We start from the raw sequence: 15,869 nt of genomic DNA, 5'->3' as shown, positions 1-15,869 counted from the left end.
TGTACACCGTTATCACCACATGTACACCTTTATCACCACCTGTACACCTTTATCACCACATGTACACCTTTATCACCACATGTACACCTTTATCACCACCGGTATACTTTTATCAGCACCAGTACCGTTATTACCACCTGTACACCTTTACGACACCTGTACACCTTTATCACCACCTGTACACCTTTACGACCACCTGTTCCTCTATCACCACCTGTACACCTTTATCACCACCAGTACCTTTATCAACACCTGTACACCATTATTACCACCTGTTCCTCTATCACCACCTGTACACCTTTATCAACACCTGTACACCGTTATTACCACATGTACACCTTTATCACCACCTGTACACCTTTATCACCACTTGTACCTTTATCACCACCGGTATACTTTTATCAGCACCAGTACCGTTATTACCACCTGTACACCTTTACGACACCTGTACACCTTTATCACCACCTGTACACCTTTACGACCACCTGTTCCTCTATCACCACCTGTACACCTTTATCAACACCTGTACACCATTATTACCACCTGTTCCTCTATCACCACCTGTACACCTTTATCAACACCTGTACACCGTTATTACCACATGTACACCTTTATCACCACCTGTACACCTTTATCACCACCTGTACCTTTATCACCACCTGTACCTGTATCACCACTTGTACCTTTATCACCACCTGTACACCTTTATCACCACCTGTACACCTTTATCACCACCTGTACACCTTTATCTCCAACTGTACACCTTTATCACCACATGTACACCTTTATCACCACATGTACACCTTTATCACCACCTGTACACCTTTATCACCACATGTACACCTTTATCACCACATGTACACCTTTATCACCACCTGTACACCTTTATCACCACCTGTACACCTTTATCACATGTACACCTTTATCTCCACATGTACACCTTTATCTCCACCTGTACACCTTTATCACCACCTGTACACCTTTATCACCACATGTACACCTTTATCACCACATGTACACCTTTATCTCCACTTGTACACCTTTATCACCACCTGTACACCTTTATCACCACATGTACCTTTATCTCCACCTGTACACCTTTATCACCACCTGTACACCTTTATCACCACCTGTACACCTTTATCAACACCTGTACACCCTTATCACCACCTGTACCTTTATCACCACCTGTACACCTTTATCACCACCTGTACCTTTATCACCACCTGTACACCTTTATCACCACCTGTACCTTTATCACCACCTGTACACCGTTATCACCACATGTACACCTTTATCACCACCTGTACACCTTTATCACCACATGTACACCTTTATCACCACCTGTACACCTTTACGACCACCTGTTCCTCTATCACCACCTGTACACCTTTATCACCACCAGTACCTTTATCAACACCTGTACACCATTATTACCACCTGTTCCTCTATCACCACCTGTACACCTTTATCAACACCTGTACACCGTTATTACCACATGTACACCTTTATCACCACCTGTACACCTTTATCACCACTTGTACCTTTATCACCACCTGTACCTTTATCACCACTTGTACCTTTATCACCACCTGTACACCTTTATCACCACCTGTACACCTTTACTACCACCTGAACACCTTTATCACCACCTGTACACCTTCATCACCACATGTACACCTTTATCTCCACCTGTAGACCTTTATCACCACCTGTACCTTTATCACCACTTGTACCTTTATCACCACCTGTACACCTTTATCACCACCTGTACACCTTTACTACCACCTGTACAACTTTATCACCACCTGTACACCTTTATCACCACCTGTACACCTTTATCACCACCTGTACACCTTTATCACCACATGTACCTTTATCACCACTTGTACCTTTATCACCACCTGTACACCTTTATCACCACCTGTACACCTTTACTACCACCTGTACACCTTTATCACCACCTGTACACCTTTATCACCACATGTACACCTTTATCACCACCTGTACACCTTTATCACCACATGTACACCTTTATCTCCACCTGTAGACCTTTATCACCACCTGTACACCTTTATCACCACCTGTACACCTTTATCACCACCTGTACACCTTTATCTCCAACTGTACACCTTTATCACCACATGTACACCTTTATCACCACATGTACACCTTTATCACCACCTGTACACCTTTACGACACCTGTACACCTTTATCACCACCTGTACACCTTTACGACCACCTGTTCCTCTATCACCACCTGTACACCTTTATCACCACCAGTACCTTTATCAACACCTGTACACCATTATTACCACCTGTTCCTCTATCACCACCTGTACACCTTTATCAACACCTGTACACCGTTATTACCACATGTACACCTTTATCACCACCTGTACACCTTTATCACCACTTGTACCTTTATCACCACCTGTACCTTTATCACCACTTGTACCTTTATCACCACCTGTACACCTTTATCACCACCTGTACACCTTTACTACCACCTGTACACCTTTATCACCACCTGTACACCTTTATCACCACATGTACACCTTTATCTCCACCTGTAGACCTTTATCACCACCTGTACCTTTATCACCACTTGTACCTTTATCACCACCTGTACACCTTTATCACCACCTGTACACCTTTACTACCACCTGTACACCTTTATCACCACCTGTACACCTTTATCACCACCTGTACACCTTTATCACCACATGTACACCTTTATCACCACATGTACACCTTTATCACCACATGTACACCTTTATCACCACCTGTACACCTTTATCTGCACTTGTACACCTTTATCACCACCTGTACACCTTTATCACCACCTGTACACCTTTATCACCACATGTACACCTTTAGCACCACCTGTACACCTTTATCACCACCTGTACACCTTTATCAACACCTGTACACCTTTATCACCACCTGTACCTTTATCACCACCTGTACACCTTTATCACCACCTGTACCTTTATCACCACCTGTACACCTTTATCACCACCTGTACCTTTACCACCACCTGTACACCTTTATCACCACCTGTACACCTTTATCTCCAACTGTACAGCTTTATCACCACATGTACACCTTTATCACCACATGTACAACTTTATCACCACCTGTACACCTTTATCACCACATGTACACCTTTATCACCACCTGTACACCTTTATCACCACATGTACACCTTTATCACCACATGTACACCTTTATCTCCACCTGTACACCTTTATCACTACCTGTACACCTTTATCACCACATGTACACCTTTATCACCACATGTACACCTTTATCACCACCTGTACACCTTTATCACCACATGTACACCTTTATCTCCACCTGTAGACCTTTATCACCACCTGTACCTTTATCACCACTTGTACCTTTATCACCACCTGTACACCTTTATCACCACCTGTACACCTTTACTACCACCTGTACACCTTTATCACCACCTGTACACCTTTATCACCACCTGTACACCTTTATCACCACATGTACACCTTTATCACCACATGTACACCTTTATCACCACCTGTACACCTTTATCTCCACTTGTACACCTTTATCACCACCTGTACACCTTTATCACCACATGTACACCTTTATCACCACCTGTACACCTTTATTACCACCTGTACACCTTTATCAACACCTGTACACCTTTATCACCACCTGTACACCTTTATCACCACCTGTACCTTTATCACCACCTGTACACCTTTATCACCACCTGTACCTTTATCACCACATGTACACCTTTATCACCACCTGTACACCTTTATCACCACTTGTACCTTTATCTCCACCTGTACACCTTTATCACAACCTGTACCTTTATCTCCACCTGTACACCTTTATCACCACCTGTACACCTTTATCACCACTTGTACCTTTATCACCACCTGTACCTTTATCACCACATGTACACCTTTATCACCACCTGTACACCTTTATCACCACATGTACACCTTTATCACCACCTGTACCTTTATCACCACCTGTACCTTTATCACCACCTGTACACCTTTATCACCACATGTACACCTTTATCACCACTTGTACCTTTATCACCACCTGTACACCTTTATCACCACCTGTACACCTTTATCTCCACTTGTACACCTTTATCACGACCTGTACACCTTTATCACCACCTGTACACCTTTATCACCACATGTACACCTTTATCACCACCTGTACACCTTTATCACCACATGTACACCTTTATCACCACCTGTACACCTTTATCACCACCTGTACACCTTTATCAACACCTGTACACCTTTATCACCACCTGTACACCTTTATCACCACCTGTACCTTTATCACCACCTGTACACCTTTATCACCACCTGTACCTTTATCACCACCTGTACACCTTTATCACCACCTGTACCTTTATCACCACCTGTACACCGTTATCACCACATGTACACCTTTATCACCACCTGTACACCTTTATCACCACATGTACACCTTTATCACCACATGTACACCTTTATCACCACCGGTATACTTTTATCAGCACCAGTACCGTTATTACCACCTGTACACCTTTACGACACCTGTACACCTTTATCACCACCTGTACACCTTTACGACCACCTGTTCCTCTATCACCACCTGTACACCTTTATCACCACCAGTACCTTTATCAACACCTGTACACCATTATTACCACCTGTTCCTCTATCACCACCTGTACACCTTTATCAACACCTGTACACCGTTATTACCACCTGTACACATTTATCATCACCTGTACGTTTATCGCCACCTGTACCTTTATTACCACCTGTACATCTTTATCACCACCTGTACCATCACCATCAGTACACCTGTATCACCACCTGTACCTTTATCTCCACCTGCACAAATTTATCACCAACAGTACCATTATCACCACCTGTACACCTTATCACCACCAGTACCTTCATCAACACCTGTACACCATTATCGCCACCTGTACCTTAATCACCACCTGTACACCTTTATTACCACCTGTACCTTTATCACTAACTGTACTTTTATCGCCACCTGTACCTTTATTACCACCTGTACATCTTTATTACCACCTGTACCTTTAATCACCATCTGTACACCTGTATCACCACCGTTACCTTTATCTCCACCTTTACACCTGTATCACCACCTGTACCTTTATCACCACCTGTACACCTTTATCACCACCTTAACCTTTATCACAAACTGCACTTTGATCGCCACCTGTACCTTTATTACTACCTGTACATCTTCATCACAACCTGTACATTTATCAATATCTGTACACCTTTATCACCACCCGTACCTTTATCACCTCCTGTATATTTATCACCACCTGTACCTTTATCACCACCTGTACATTTATCGCTAACAGTACACCTTTATCACCACCCGTACCTTTATCACCACCAGCACACCCTTATCACAACATGTACACCTTTATCACCACCTGTACACCTTTATCACCACCTGTACCTTTATTACCAACTGTACACCTGTATCACCACCTGTACCTTTATTTCCACCTATACACCTTTATCACTACCTGTACCTTTATTATCACTTGTACCTTTATAACCACCTGTATACCTTTATCACAACCTGTACTTTTATCACCAACTGGAAACCTTTATCACCACCTGTACCTTTATCACCACCTGTACCTTTATCACTACCTGTACACATTTATCACCACCTGCACACCTTTATCATGACCTGCACACCTTTATCACTCGACCGTCAGTGCACTGTGACCGGAACTATTACCTACAGCACGTACTGAAACTCACCTGACAACAACACTCGACCGTCAGTGCACTGTGACCGGAACTATTACCTACAGAACGTACTGAAACTCACCTGACAACAACACTCGACCGTCAGTGCACTGTGACAGGAACTATTACCTACAGAACGTACTGAAACTCACCTGACAACAACACTCGACCGTCAGTGCACTGTGACCGGAACTATTACCTACAGACCGTACTGAAACTCACCTGACAACAACACTCGACCGTCAGTGCACTGTGACCGGAACTATTACCTACAGAACGTACTGAAACTCACCTGACAACAACACTCGACCGTCAGTGCACTGTGACCGGAACTATTACCTACAGAACATACTGAAACTCACCTGACAACAACACTCGACCGTCAGTGCACTGTGACCGGAACTATTACCTACAGAACGTACTGAAACTCACATGACAACAACACTCGACCGTCAGTGCACTGTGACCGGAACTATTACCTACAGAACATACTGAAACTCACCTGACAACAACACTCGACCGTCAGTGCACTGTGACCGGAACTATTACCCACAGCACGTACTGAAACTGACCTGACAACAACACTCGACCGTCAGTGCACTGTGACCGGAACTATTACCCACAGAACGTACTGAAACTCACCTGACAACAACACTCGACCGTCAGTGCACTGTGACTGGAACTATTACCTACAGAACGTACTGAAACACACCTGACAACAACACTCGACCGTCAGTGCACTGTGACCGGAACTATTACCTACAGAACGTACTGAAACTCACCTGACTACAACACTCGACCGTCAGTGCACTGTGACCGGAACTATTACCCACAGAACGTACTGAAACTGACCTGACAACAACACTCGACCGTCAGTGCACTGTGACCGGAACTATTACCTACAGAACGTACTGAAACTCACCTGACTACAACACTCGACCGTCAGTGCACTGTGACCGGAACTATTACCTACAGCACGTACTGAAACTCACCTGACAACAACACTCGACCGTCAGTGCACTGTGAACGGAATTATTACCTACAGCACGTACTGAAACTCACCTGACAACAACACTCGACCGTCAGTGCACTGTGACCGGAACTATTACCTACGGAACGTACTGAAACTCACCTGACTACAACACTCGACCGTCAGTGCACTGTGACCGGAACTATTACCTACAGAACGTACTGAAACTCACCTGACAACAACACTCGACCGTCAGTGCACTGTGACCGGAACTATTACCCACAGAACGTACTGAAACTCACCTGACAACAACACTCGACCGTCAGTGCACTGTGACCGGAACTATTACCTACAGAACATACTGAAACTCACCTGACAACAACACTCGACCGTCAGTGCACTGTGACCGGAACTATTACCTACAGCACGTACTGAAACTCACCTGACAACAACACTCGACCGTCAGTGCACTGTGACCGGAACTATTACCTACAGAACGTACTGAAACTCACCTGACAACAACACTCGACCGTCAGTGCACTGTGACCGGAACTATTACCTACAGAACGTACTGAAACTCACCTGACAACAACACTCGACCGTCAGTGCACTGTGACCGGAACTATTACCTACAGAACGTACTGAAACACACCTGACAACAACACTCGACCGTCAGTGCACTGTGTCCGGAACTATTACCTACAGAACGTACTGAAACTCACCTGACAACAACACTCGACCGTCAGTGCACTGTGACCGGAACTATTACCCACAGAACGTACTGAAACTCACCTGACAACAACACTCGACCGTCAGTGCACTGTGACCGGAACTATTACCTACAGAACGTACTGAAACTCACCTGACAACAACACTCGACCGTCAGTGCACTGTGACCGGAACTATTACCTACAGAACATACTGAAACTCACCTGACAACAACACTCGACCGTCAGTGCACTGTGACCGGAACTATTACCTACAGAACATACTGAAACTCACCTGACAACAACACTCGACCGTCAGTGCACTGTGACCGGAACTAATACCTACAGAACGTACTGAAACTCACCTGACAACAACACTCGACCGTCAGTGCACTATGTCCGGAACTATTACCTACAGAACGTACTGAAACTCACCTGACAACAACACTCGACCGTCAGTGCACTGTGACCGGAACTATTACCTACACAACGTACTGAAACTCACCTGACAACAACACTCGACCGTCAGTGCACTGTGACCGGAACTATTACCTACAGAACGTACTGAAACTCACCTGACAACAACACTCGACCGTCAGTGCACTGTGACCGGAACTATTACCTACGGAACGTACTGAAACTCACCTGACAACAACACTCGACCGTCAGTGCACTGTGACAGGAACTATTACCCACAGAACGTACTGAAACTCACCTGACAACAACACTCGACCGTCAGTGCACTGTGACCGGAACTATTACCTACAGAACGTACTGAAACTCACCTGACAACAACACTCGACCGTCAGTGCACTGTGACCGGAACTATTACCTACAGAACGTACTGAAACTCACCTGACAACAACACTCGACCGTCAGTGCACTGTGACCGGAACTATTACCTACAGAACATACTGAAACTCACCTGACAACAACACTCGACCGTCAGTGCACTGTGACCGGAACTATTACCTACAGAACATACTGAAACTCACCTGACAACAACACTCGACCGTCAGTGCACTGTGACCGGAACTATTACCTACAGAGCGTACTGAATCTTTTTTTTTTGACAGTTAGATATTTATTTGCCACAAATCAAAATAAAACATTTTAACAGTAAGATTTCTGGTAACGTGCACGGGCACCAGGTCCACCGAATTTCTTGGCCTCACAACGACGAGGATCAGCAACCAGCAGAGTCCTGTCATACTGGATGAGGATGTCCTTGATCTCCTTCTTGGATGCTTCATCTACATATTTCTGGTAGTAAGCCACCAATGCTTTGGAAATGGATTGACGGATAGCATAGATTTGAGCTACGTGACCACCACACTTCACACGAACTCTGATGACGACACCAGCAAATCTTTCTTTGCCCAACAGCACAACTGGCTCCAGCAGCTTGTACTGTAAAGTCTTTGGCTCAATCTGTTCCAGAGGCCTGCCATTCACTTTGATGAGACCATTTCCCCTTTTGCAATGGGCAACAGCAGTCGCTGTTTTCTTTCGCCCAAAAACCTGAACAGATTGCAAAGGTCCTTTCGCAGGCATGTTCCTGGCGGAGCGGCAGCAGCTACGGAACGTACTGAAACTCACCTGACAACAACACTCGACCGTCAGTGCACTGTGACCGGAACTATTACCTACAGAACGTACTGAAACTCACCTGACAACAACACTCGACCGTCAGTGCACTGTGACCGGAACTATTACCTACAGAACGTACTGAAACTCACCTGACAACAACACTCGACCGTCAGTGCACTGTGACCGGAACTATTACCTACAGAACGTACTGAAACTCACCTGACAACAACACTCGACCGTCAGTGCACTGTGACCGGAACTATTACCTACAGAACGTACTGAAACTCACCTGACAACAACACTCGACCGTCAGTGCACTGTGACCGGAACTATTACCTACACAACGTACTGAAACTCACCTGACAACAACACTCGACCGTCAGTGCACTGTGACCGGAACTATTACCTACAGAACGTAGTGAAACTCACCTGACAACAACACTCGACCGTCAGTGCACTGTGACCGGAACTATTACCTACAGAACGTACTGAAACTCACCTGACAACAACACTCGACCGTCAGTGCACTGTGACCGGAACTATTACCTACAGAACGTACTGAAACTCACCTGACAACAACACTCGACCGTCAGTGCACTGTGACCGGAACTATTACCTACAGAACGTAGTGAAACTCACCTGACAACAACACTCGACCGTCAGTGCACTGTGACAGGAACTATTACCTACAGAACGTACTGAAACTCACCTGACAACAACACTCGACCGTCAGTGCACTGTGACCGGAACTATTACCTACAGAACGTACTGAAACTCACCTGACAACAACACTCGACCGTCACTACACTGTGACCGGAACTATTACCTACAGAACGTACTGAAACACACCTGACAACAACACTCGACCGTCAGTGCACTGTGACCGGAACTATTACCTACAGAACGTACTGAAACTCACCTGACAACAACACTCGACCGTCAGTACACTGTGACCGGAACTATTACCTACAGAACGTACTGAAACTCACCTGACAACAACACTCGACCGTCAGTGCACTGTGACCGGAACTATTACCCACAGAACGTACTGAAACTCACCTGACAACAACACTCGACCGTCAGTGCACTGTGACCGGAACTATTACCTACAGAACGTACTGAAACTCACCTGACAACAACACTCGACCGTCAGTGCACTGTGACCGGAACTATTACCTACAGCACGTACTGAAACTCACCTGACAACAACACTCGACCGTCAGTGCACTGTGACCGGAACTATTACCCACAGAACGTACTGAAACTCACCTGACAACAACACTCGACCGTCAGTGCACTGTGACCGGAACTATTACCCACAGAACGTACTGAAACTCACCTGACAACAACACTCGACCGTCAGTGCACTGTGACCGGAACTATTACCTACCGAACGTACTGAAACTCACCTGACAACAACACTCGACCGTCAGTGCACTGTGACCGGAACTATTACCTACAGCACGTACTGAAACTCACCTGACAACAACACTCGACCGTCAGTGCACTGTGACAGGAACTATTACCTACAGAACGTACTGAAACTCACCTGACAACAACACTCGACCGTCAGTGCACTGTGACCGGAACTATTACCTACAGAACGTACTGAAACTCACCTGACAACAACACTCGACCGTCAGTGCACTGTGACCGGAACTATTACCTACAGAACGTACTGAAACTCACCTGACAACAACACTCGACCGTCAGTGCACTGTGACCGGAACTATTACCCACAGAACGTACTGAAACTCACCTGACAACAACACTCGACCGTCAGTGCACTGTGACCGGAACTATTACCTACGGAACGTACTGAAACTCACCTGACAACAACACTCGACCGTCAGTGCACTGTGACCGGAACTATTACCTACAGAACGTACTGAAACTCACCTGACAACAACACTCGACCGTCAGTGCACTGTGACCGGAACTATTACCTACAGAACGTACTGAAACACAACTGACAACAACACTCGACCGTCAGTGCACTGTGACCGGAACTATTACCCACAGAACGTACTGAAACTCACCTGACAACAACACTCGACCGTCAGTGCACTGTGACCGGAACTATTACCTACAGAACATACTGAAACTCACCTGACAACAACACTCGACCGTCAGTGCACTGTGACCGGAACTATTACCTACAGAACGTACTGAAACTCACCTGACAACAACACTCGACCGTCAGTGCACTGTGACCGGAACTATTACCTACAGAACGTACTGAAACTCACCTGACAACAACACTCGACCGTCAGTGCACTGTGACCGGAACTATTACCTACAGAACGTACTGAAACTCACCTGACAACAACACTCGACCGTCAGTGCACTGTGACCGGAACTATTACCTACAGCACGTACTGAAACTCACCTGACAACAACACTCGACCGTCAGTGCACTGTGACCGGAACTATTACCCACAGAACGTACTGAAACTGACCTGACAACAACACTCGACCGTCAGTGCACTGTGACCGGAACTATTACCTACAGAACGTACTGAAACTCACCTGACAACAACACTGAACCGTCAGTGCACTGTGACCGGAACTATTACCTACAGAACGTACTGAAACTGACCTGACAACAACACTCGACCGTCAGTGCACTGTGACCGGAACTATTACCTACAGAACGTACTGAAACTCACCTGACAACAACACTCGACCGTCAGTGCACTGTGACCGGAACTATTACCTACAGCACGTACTGAAACTCACCTGACAACAACACTCGACCGTCAGTGCACTGTGACCGGAACTATTACCTACAGAACGTACTGAAACTCACCTGACAACAACACTCGACCGTCAGTGCACTGTGACCGGAACTATTACCTACAGAACGTACTGAAACTCACCTGACAACAACACTCGACCGTCAGTGCACTGTGTCCGGAACTATTACCTACGGAACGTACTGAAACTCACCTGACAACAACACTCGACCGTCAGTGCACTGTGACCGGAACTATTACCTACAGAACATACTGAAACTCACCTGACAACAACACTCGACCGTCAGTGCACTGTGACCGGAACTATTACCTACAGAACGTACTGAAACTCACCTGACAACAACACTCGACCGTCAGTGCACTGTGACCGGAACTATTACCTACAGAACGTACTGAAACTCACCTGACAACAACACTCGACCGTCAGTGCACTGTGACCGGAACTATTACCTACAGAACGTACTGAAACTCACCTGACAACAACACTCGACCGTCAGTGCACTGTGTCCGGAACTATTACCTACAGAACGTAGTGAAACTCACCTGACAACAACACTCGACCGTCAGTGCACTGTGACCGGAACTATTACCTACAGAACGTACTGAAACTCACCTGACAACAACACTCGACCGTCAGTGCACTGTGACCGGAACTATTACCTACAGCACGTACTGAAACTCACCTGACAACAACACTCGACCGTCAGTGCACTCTGACCGGAACTATTACCTACAGAACGTACTGAAACTCACCTGACAACAACACTCGACCGTCAGTGCACTCTGACCGGAACTATTACCTACAGCACGTACTGAAACTCACCTGACAACAACACTCGACCGTCAGTGCACTGTGACCGGAACTATTACCTACAGAACGTACTGAAACTCACCTGACAACAACACTCGACCGTCAGTGCACTGTGACCGGAACTATTACCTACAGATCGTACTGAAACACACCTGACAACAACACTCGACCGTCAGTGCACTGTGACAGGAACTATTACCTACAGAACGTACTGAAACTCACCTGACAACAACACTCGACCGTCAGTGCACTGTGACCGGAACTATTACCTACAGAACGTACTGAAACTCACCTGACAACAACACTCGACCGTCAGTGCACTGTGACCGGAACTATTACCTACAGCACGTACTGAAACTCACCTGACAACAACACTCGACCGTCAGTGCACTGTGACCGGAACTATTACCCACAGAACGTACTGAAACTCACCTGACAACAACACTCGACCGTCAGTGCACTGTGACCGGAACTATTACCCACAGAACGTACTGAAACTCACCTGACAACAACACTCGACCGTCAGTGCACTGTGTCCGGAACTATTACCCACAGAACGTGCTGAAACTCACCTGACAACAACACTCGACCGTCAGTGCACTGTGACCGGAACTATTACCTACAGAACGTACTGAAACTCACCTGACAACAACACTCGACCGTCAGTGCACTGTGACCGGAACTATTACCTACAGAACGTACTGAAACTCACCTGACAACAACACTCGACCGTCAGTGCACTGTGACCGGAACTATTACCTACAGAACATACTGAAACTCACCTGACAACAACACTCGACCGTCAGTGCACTGTGACCGGAACTATTACCTACAGAACGTAGTGAAACACACCTGACAACAACACTGAACCGTCAGTGCACTGTGACCGGAACTATTACCTACAGAACGTACTGAAACTCACCTGACAACAACACTCGACCGTCAGTGCACTGTGACCGGAACTATTACCTACAGCACGTACTGAAACTCACCTGACAACAACACTCGACCGTCAGTGCACTGTGACCGGAACTATTACCTACAGCACGTACTGAAACTCACCTGACAACAACACTCGACCGTCAGTGCACTGTGACCGGAACTATTACCTACAGCACGTACTGAAACTCACCTGACAACAACACTCGACCGTCAGTGCACTGTGACCGGAACTATTACCTACAGAACGCACTGAAACTCACCTGACAACAACACTCGACCGTCAGTGCACTGTGACAGGAACTATTACCTACAGAACGTACTGAAACTCACCTGACAACAACACTCGACCGTCAGTGCACTGTGACCGGAACTATTACCTACAGAACGTACTGAAACTCACCTGACAACAACACTCGACCGTCAGTGCACTGTGACCGGAACTATTACCTACAGAACGTACTGAAACTCACCTGACAACAACACTCGACCGTCAGTGCACTGTGACCGGAACTATTACCTACAGCACGTACTGAAACTCACCTGACAACAACACTCGACCGTCAGTGCACTGTGACCGGAACTATTACCTACAGAACGTACTGAAACTCACCTGACAACAACACTCGACCGTCAGTGCACTGTGACCGGAACTATTACCTACAGAACATACTGAAACACACCTGACAACAACACTCGACCGTCAGTGCACTGTGACCGGAACTATTACCTACACAACGTACTGAAACTCACCTGACAACAACACTCGACCGTCAGTGCACTGTGACCGGAACTATTACCTACAGAACGTACTGAAACTCACCTGACAACAACACTCGACCGTCAGTGCACTGTGACCGGAACTATTACCTACAGAACGTACTGAAACTCACCTGACAACAACACTCGACCGTCAGTGCACTGTGACCGGAACTATTACCTACAGAACATACTGAAACACACCTGACAACAACACTCGACCGTCAGTGCACTGTGACCGGAACTATTACCTACAGAACGTACTGAAACTCACCTGACAACAACACTCGACCGTCAGTGCACTGTGACCGGAACTATTACCTACAGAACGTACTGAAACTCACCTGACAACAACACTCGACCGTCAGTGCACTGTGACCGGAACTATTACCTACAGAACGTACTGAAACTCACCTGACAACAACACTCGACCGTCAGTGCACTGTGACCGGAACTATTACCTACAGAACATACTGAAACTCACCTGACAACAACACTCGACCGTCAGTGCACTGTGACCGGAACTATTACCTACAGCACGTACTGAAACTCACCTGACAACAACACTCGACCGTCAGTGCACTGTGACCGGAACTATTACCTACAGCACGTACTGAAACTCACCTGACAACAACACTCGACCGTCAGTGCACTGTGACCGGAACTATTACCTACAGAACGTACTGAAACTCACCTGACAACAACACTCGACCGTCAGTGCACTGTGACCGGAACTATTACCTACAGCACGTACTGAAACTCACCTGACAACAACACTCGACCGTCAGTGCACTGTGACCAGAACTATTACCTACACAACGTACTGAAACTCACCTGACAACAACACTCGACCGTCAGTGCACTGTGACCGGAACTATTACCTACAGAACGTACTGAAACTCACCTGACAACAACACTCGACCGTCAGTGCACTGTGACCGGAACTATTACCTACAGAACGTCCTGAAACTCACCTGACAACAACACTCGACCGTCAGTGCACTGTGACCGGAACTATTACCTACAGCACGTACTGAAACTCACCTGACAACACTCGACCGTCAGTGCACTGTGACCGGAACTATTACCTACACAACGTACTGAAACTCACCTGACAACAACACTCGACCGTCAGTGCACTGTGTCCGGAACTATTACCCACAGAACGTACTGAAACTCACCTGACAACAACACTCGACCGTCAGTGCACTGTGACCGGAACTATTACCTACAGAACGTACTGAAACTCACCTGACAACAACACTCGACCGTCAGTGCACTGTGACCGGAACTATTACCCACAGAACGTACTGAAACTCACCTGACAACAACACTCGACCGTCAGTGCACTGTGACCGGAACTATTACCCACAGAACGTACTGAAACTCACCTGACAACAACACTCGACCGTCAGTGCACTGTGACCGGAACTATTACCCACAGAACGTACTGAAACTCACCTGACAACAACACTCGACCGTCAGTGCACTGTGACCGGAACTATTACCTACAGAACGTACTGAAACTCACC

The 15,869-nt window shown here is 46.6% G+C and overlaps 2 protein-coding genes across 5 annotated transcripts in view; both read right to left on the bottom strand.

The window, feature by feature from the left end:
• Positions 1-15,869, bottom strand: part of acsf2 (acyl-CoA synthetase family member 2) — a 980,331-nt gene that overhangs the window by 225,153 nt on the left and 739,309 nt on the right. The window lies entirely within an intron of this gene.
• On the bottom strand, positions 8,544-9,055 carry LOC132380254 (small ribosomal subunit protein uS9-like). Its single transcript, XM_059948999.1, has one exon. The coding sequence runs from the start codon at positions 9,034-9,036 to the stop codon at positions 8,596-8,598; it is 441 nt and encodes a 146-aa protein (XP_059804982.1). The 5' UTR covers positions 9,037-9,055; the 3' UTR covers positions 8,544-8,595.

Source organism: Hypanus sabinus, chromosome 23 (assembly GCF_030144855.1).
Source record: "Hypanus sabinus isolate sHypSab1 chromosome 23, sHypSab1.hap1, whole genome shotgun sequence".
Taxonomy (NCBI): Eukaryota; Metazoa; Chordata; class Chondrichthyes; order Myliobatiformes; family Dasyatidae; genus Hypanus; species Hypanus sabinus.
The sequence above is the reverse complement of the archived record's forward strand: the minus strand, read 5'-3'. Positions and strand labels throughout refer to the sequence as shown.

Bases quoted from the DNA above. Each gene is read 5' to 3' on its own strand.
- LOC132380254 (XM_059948999.1), bottom strand. From the start codon at position 9,036: ATGCCTGCGAAAGGACCTTTGCAATCTGTTCAGGTTTTTGGGCGAAAG.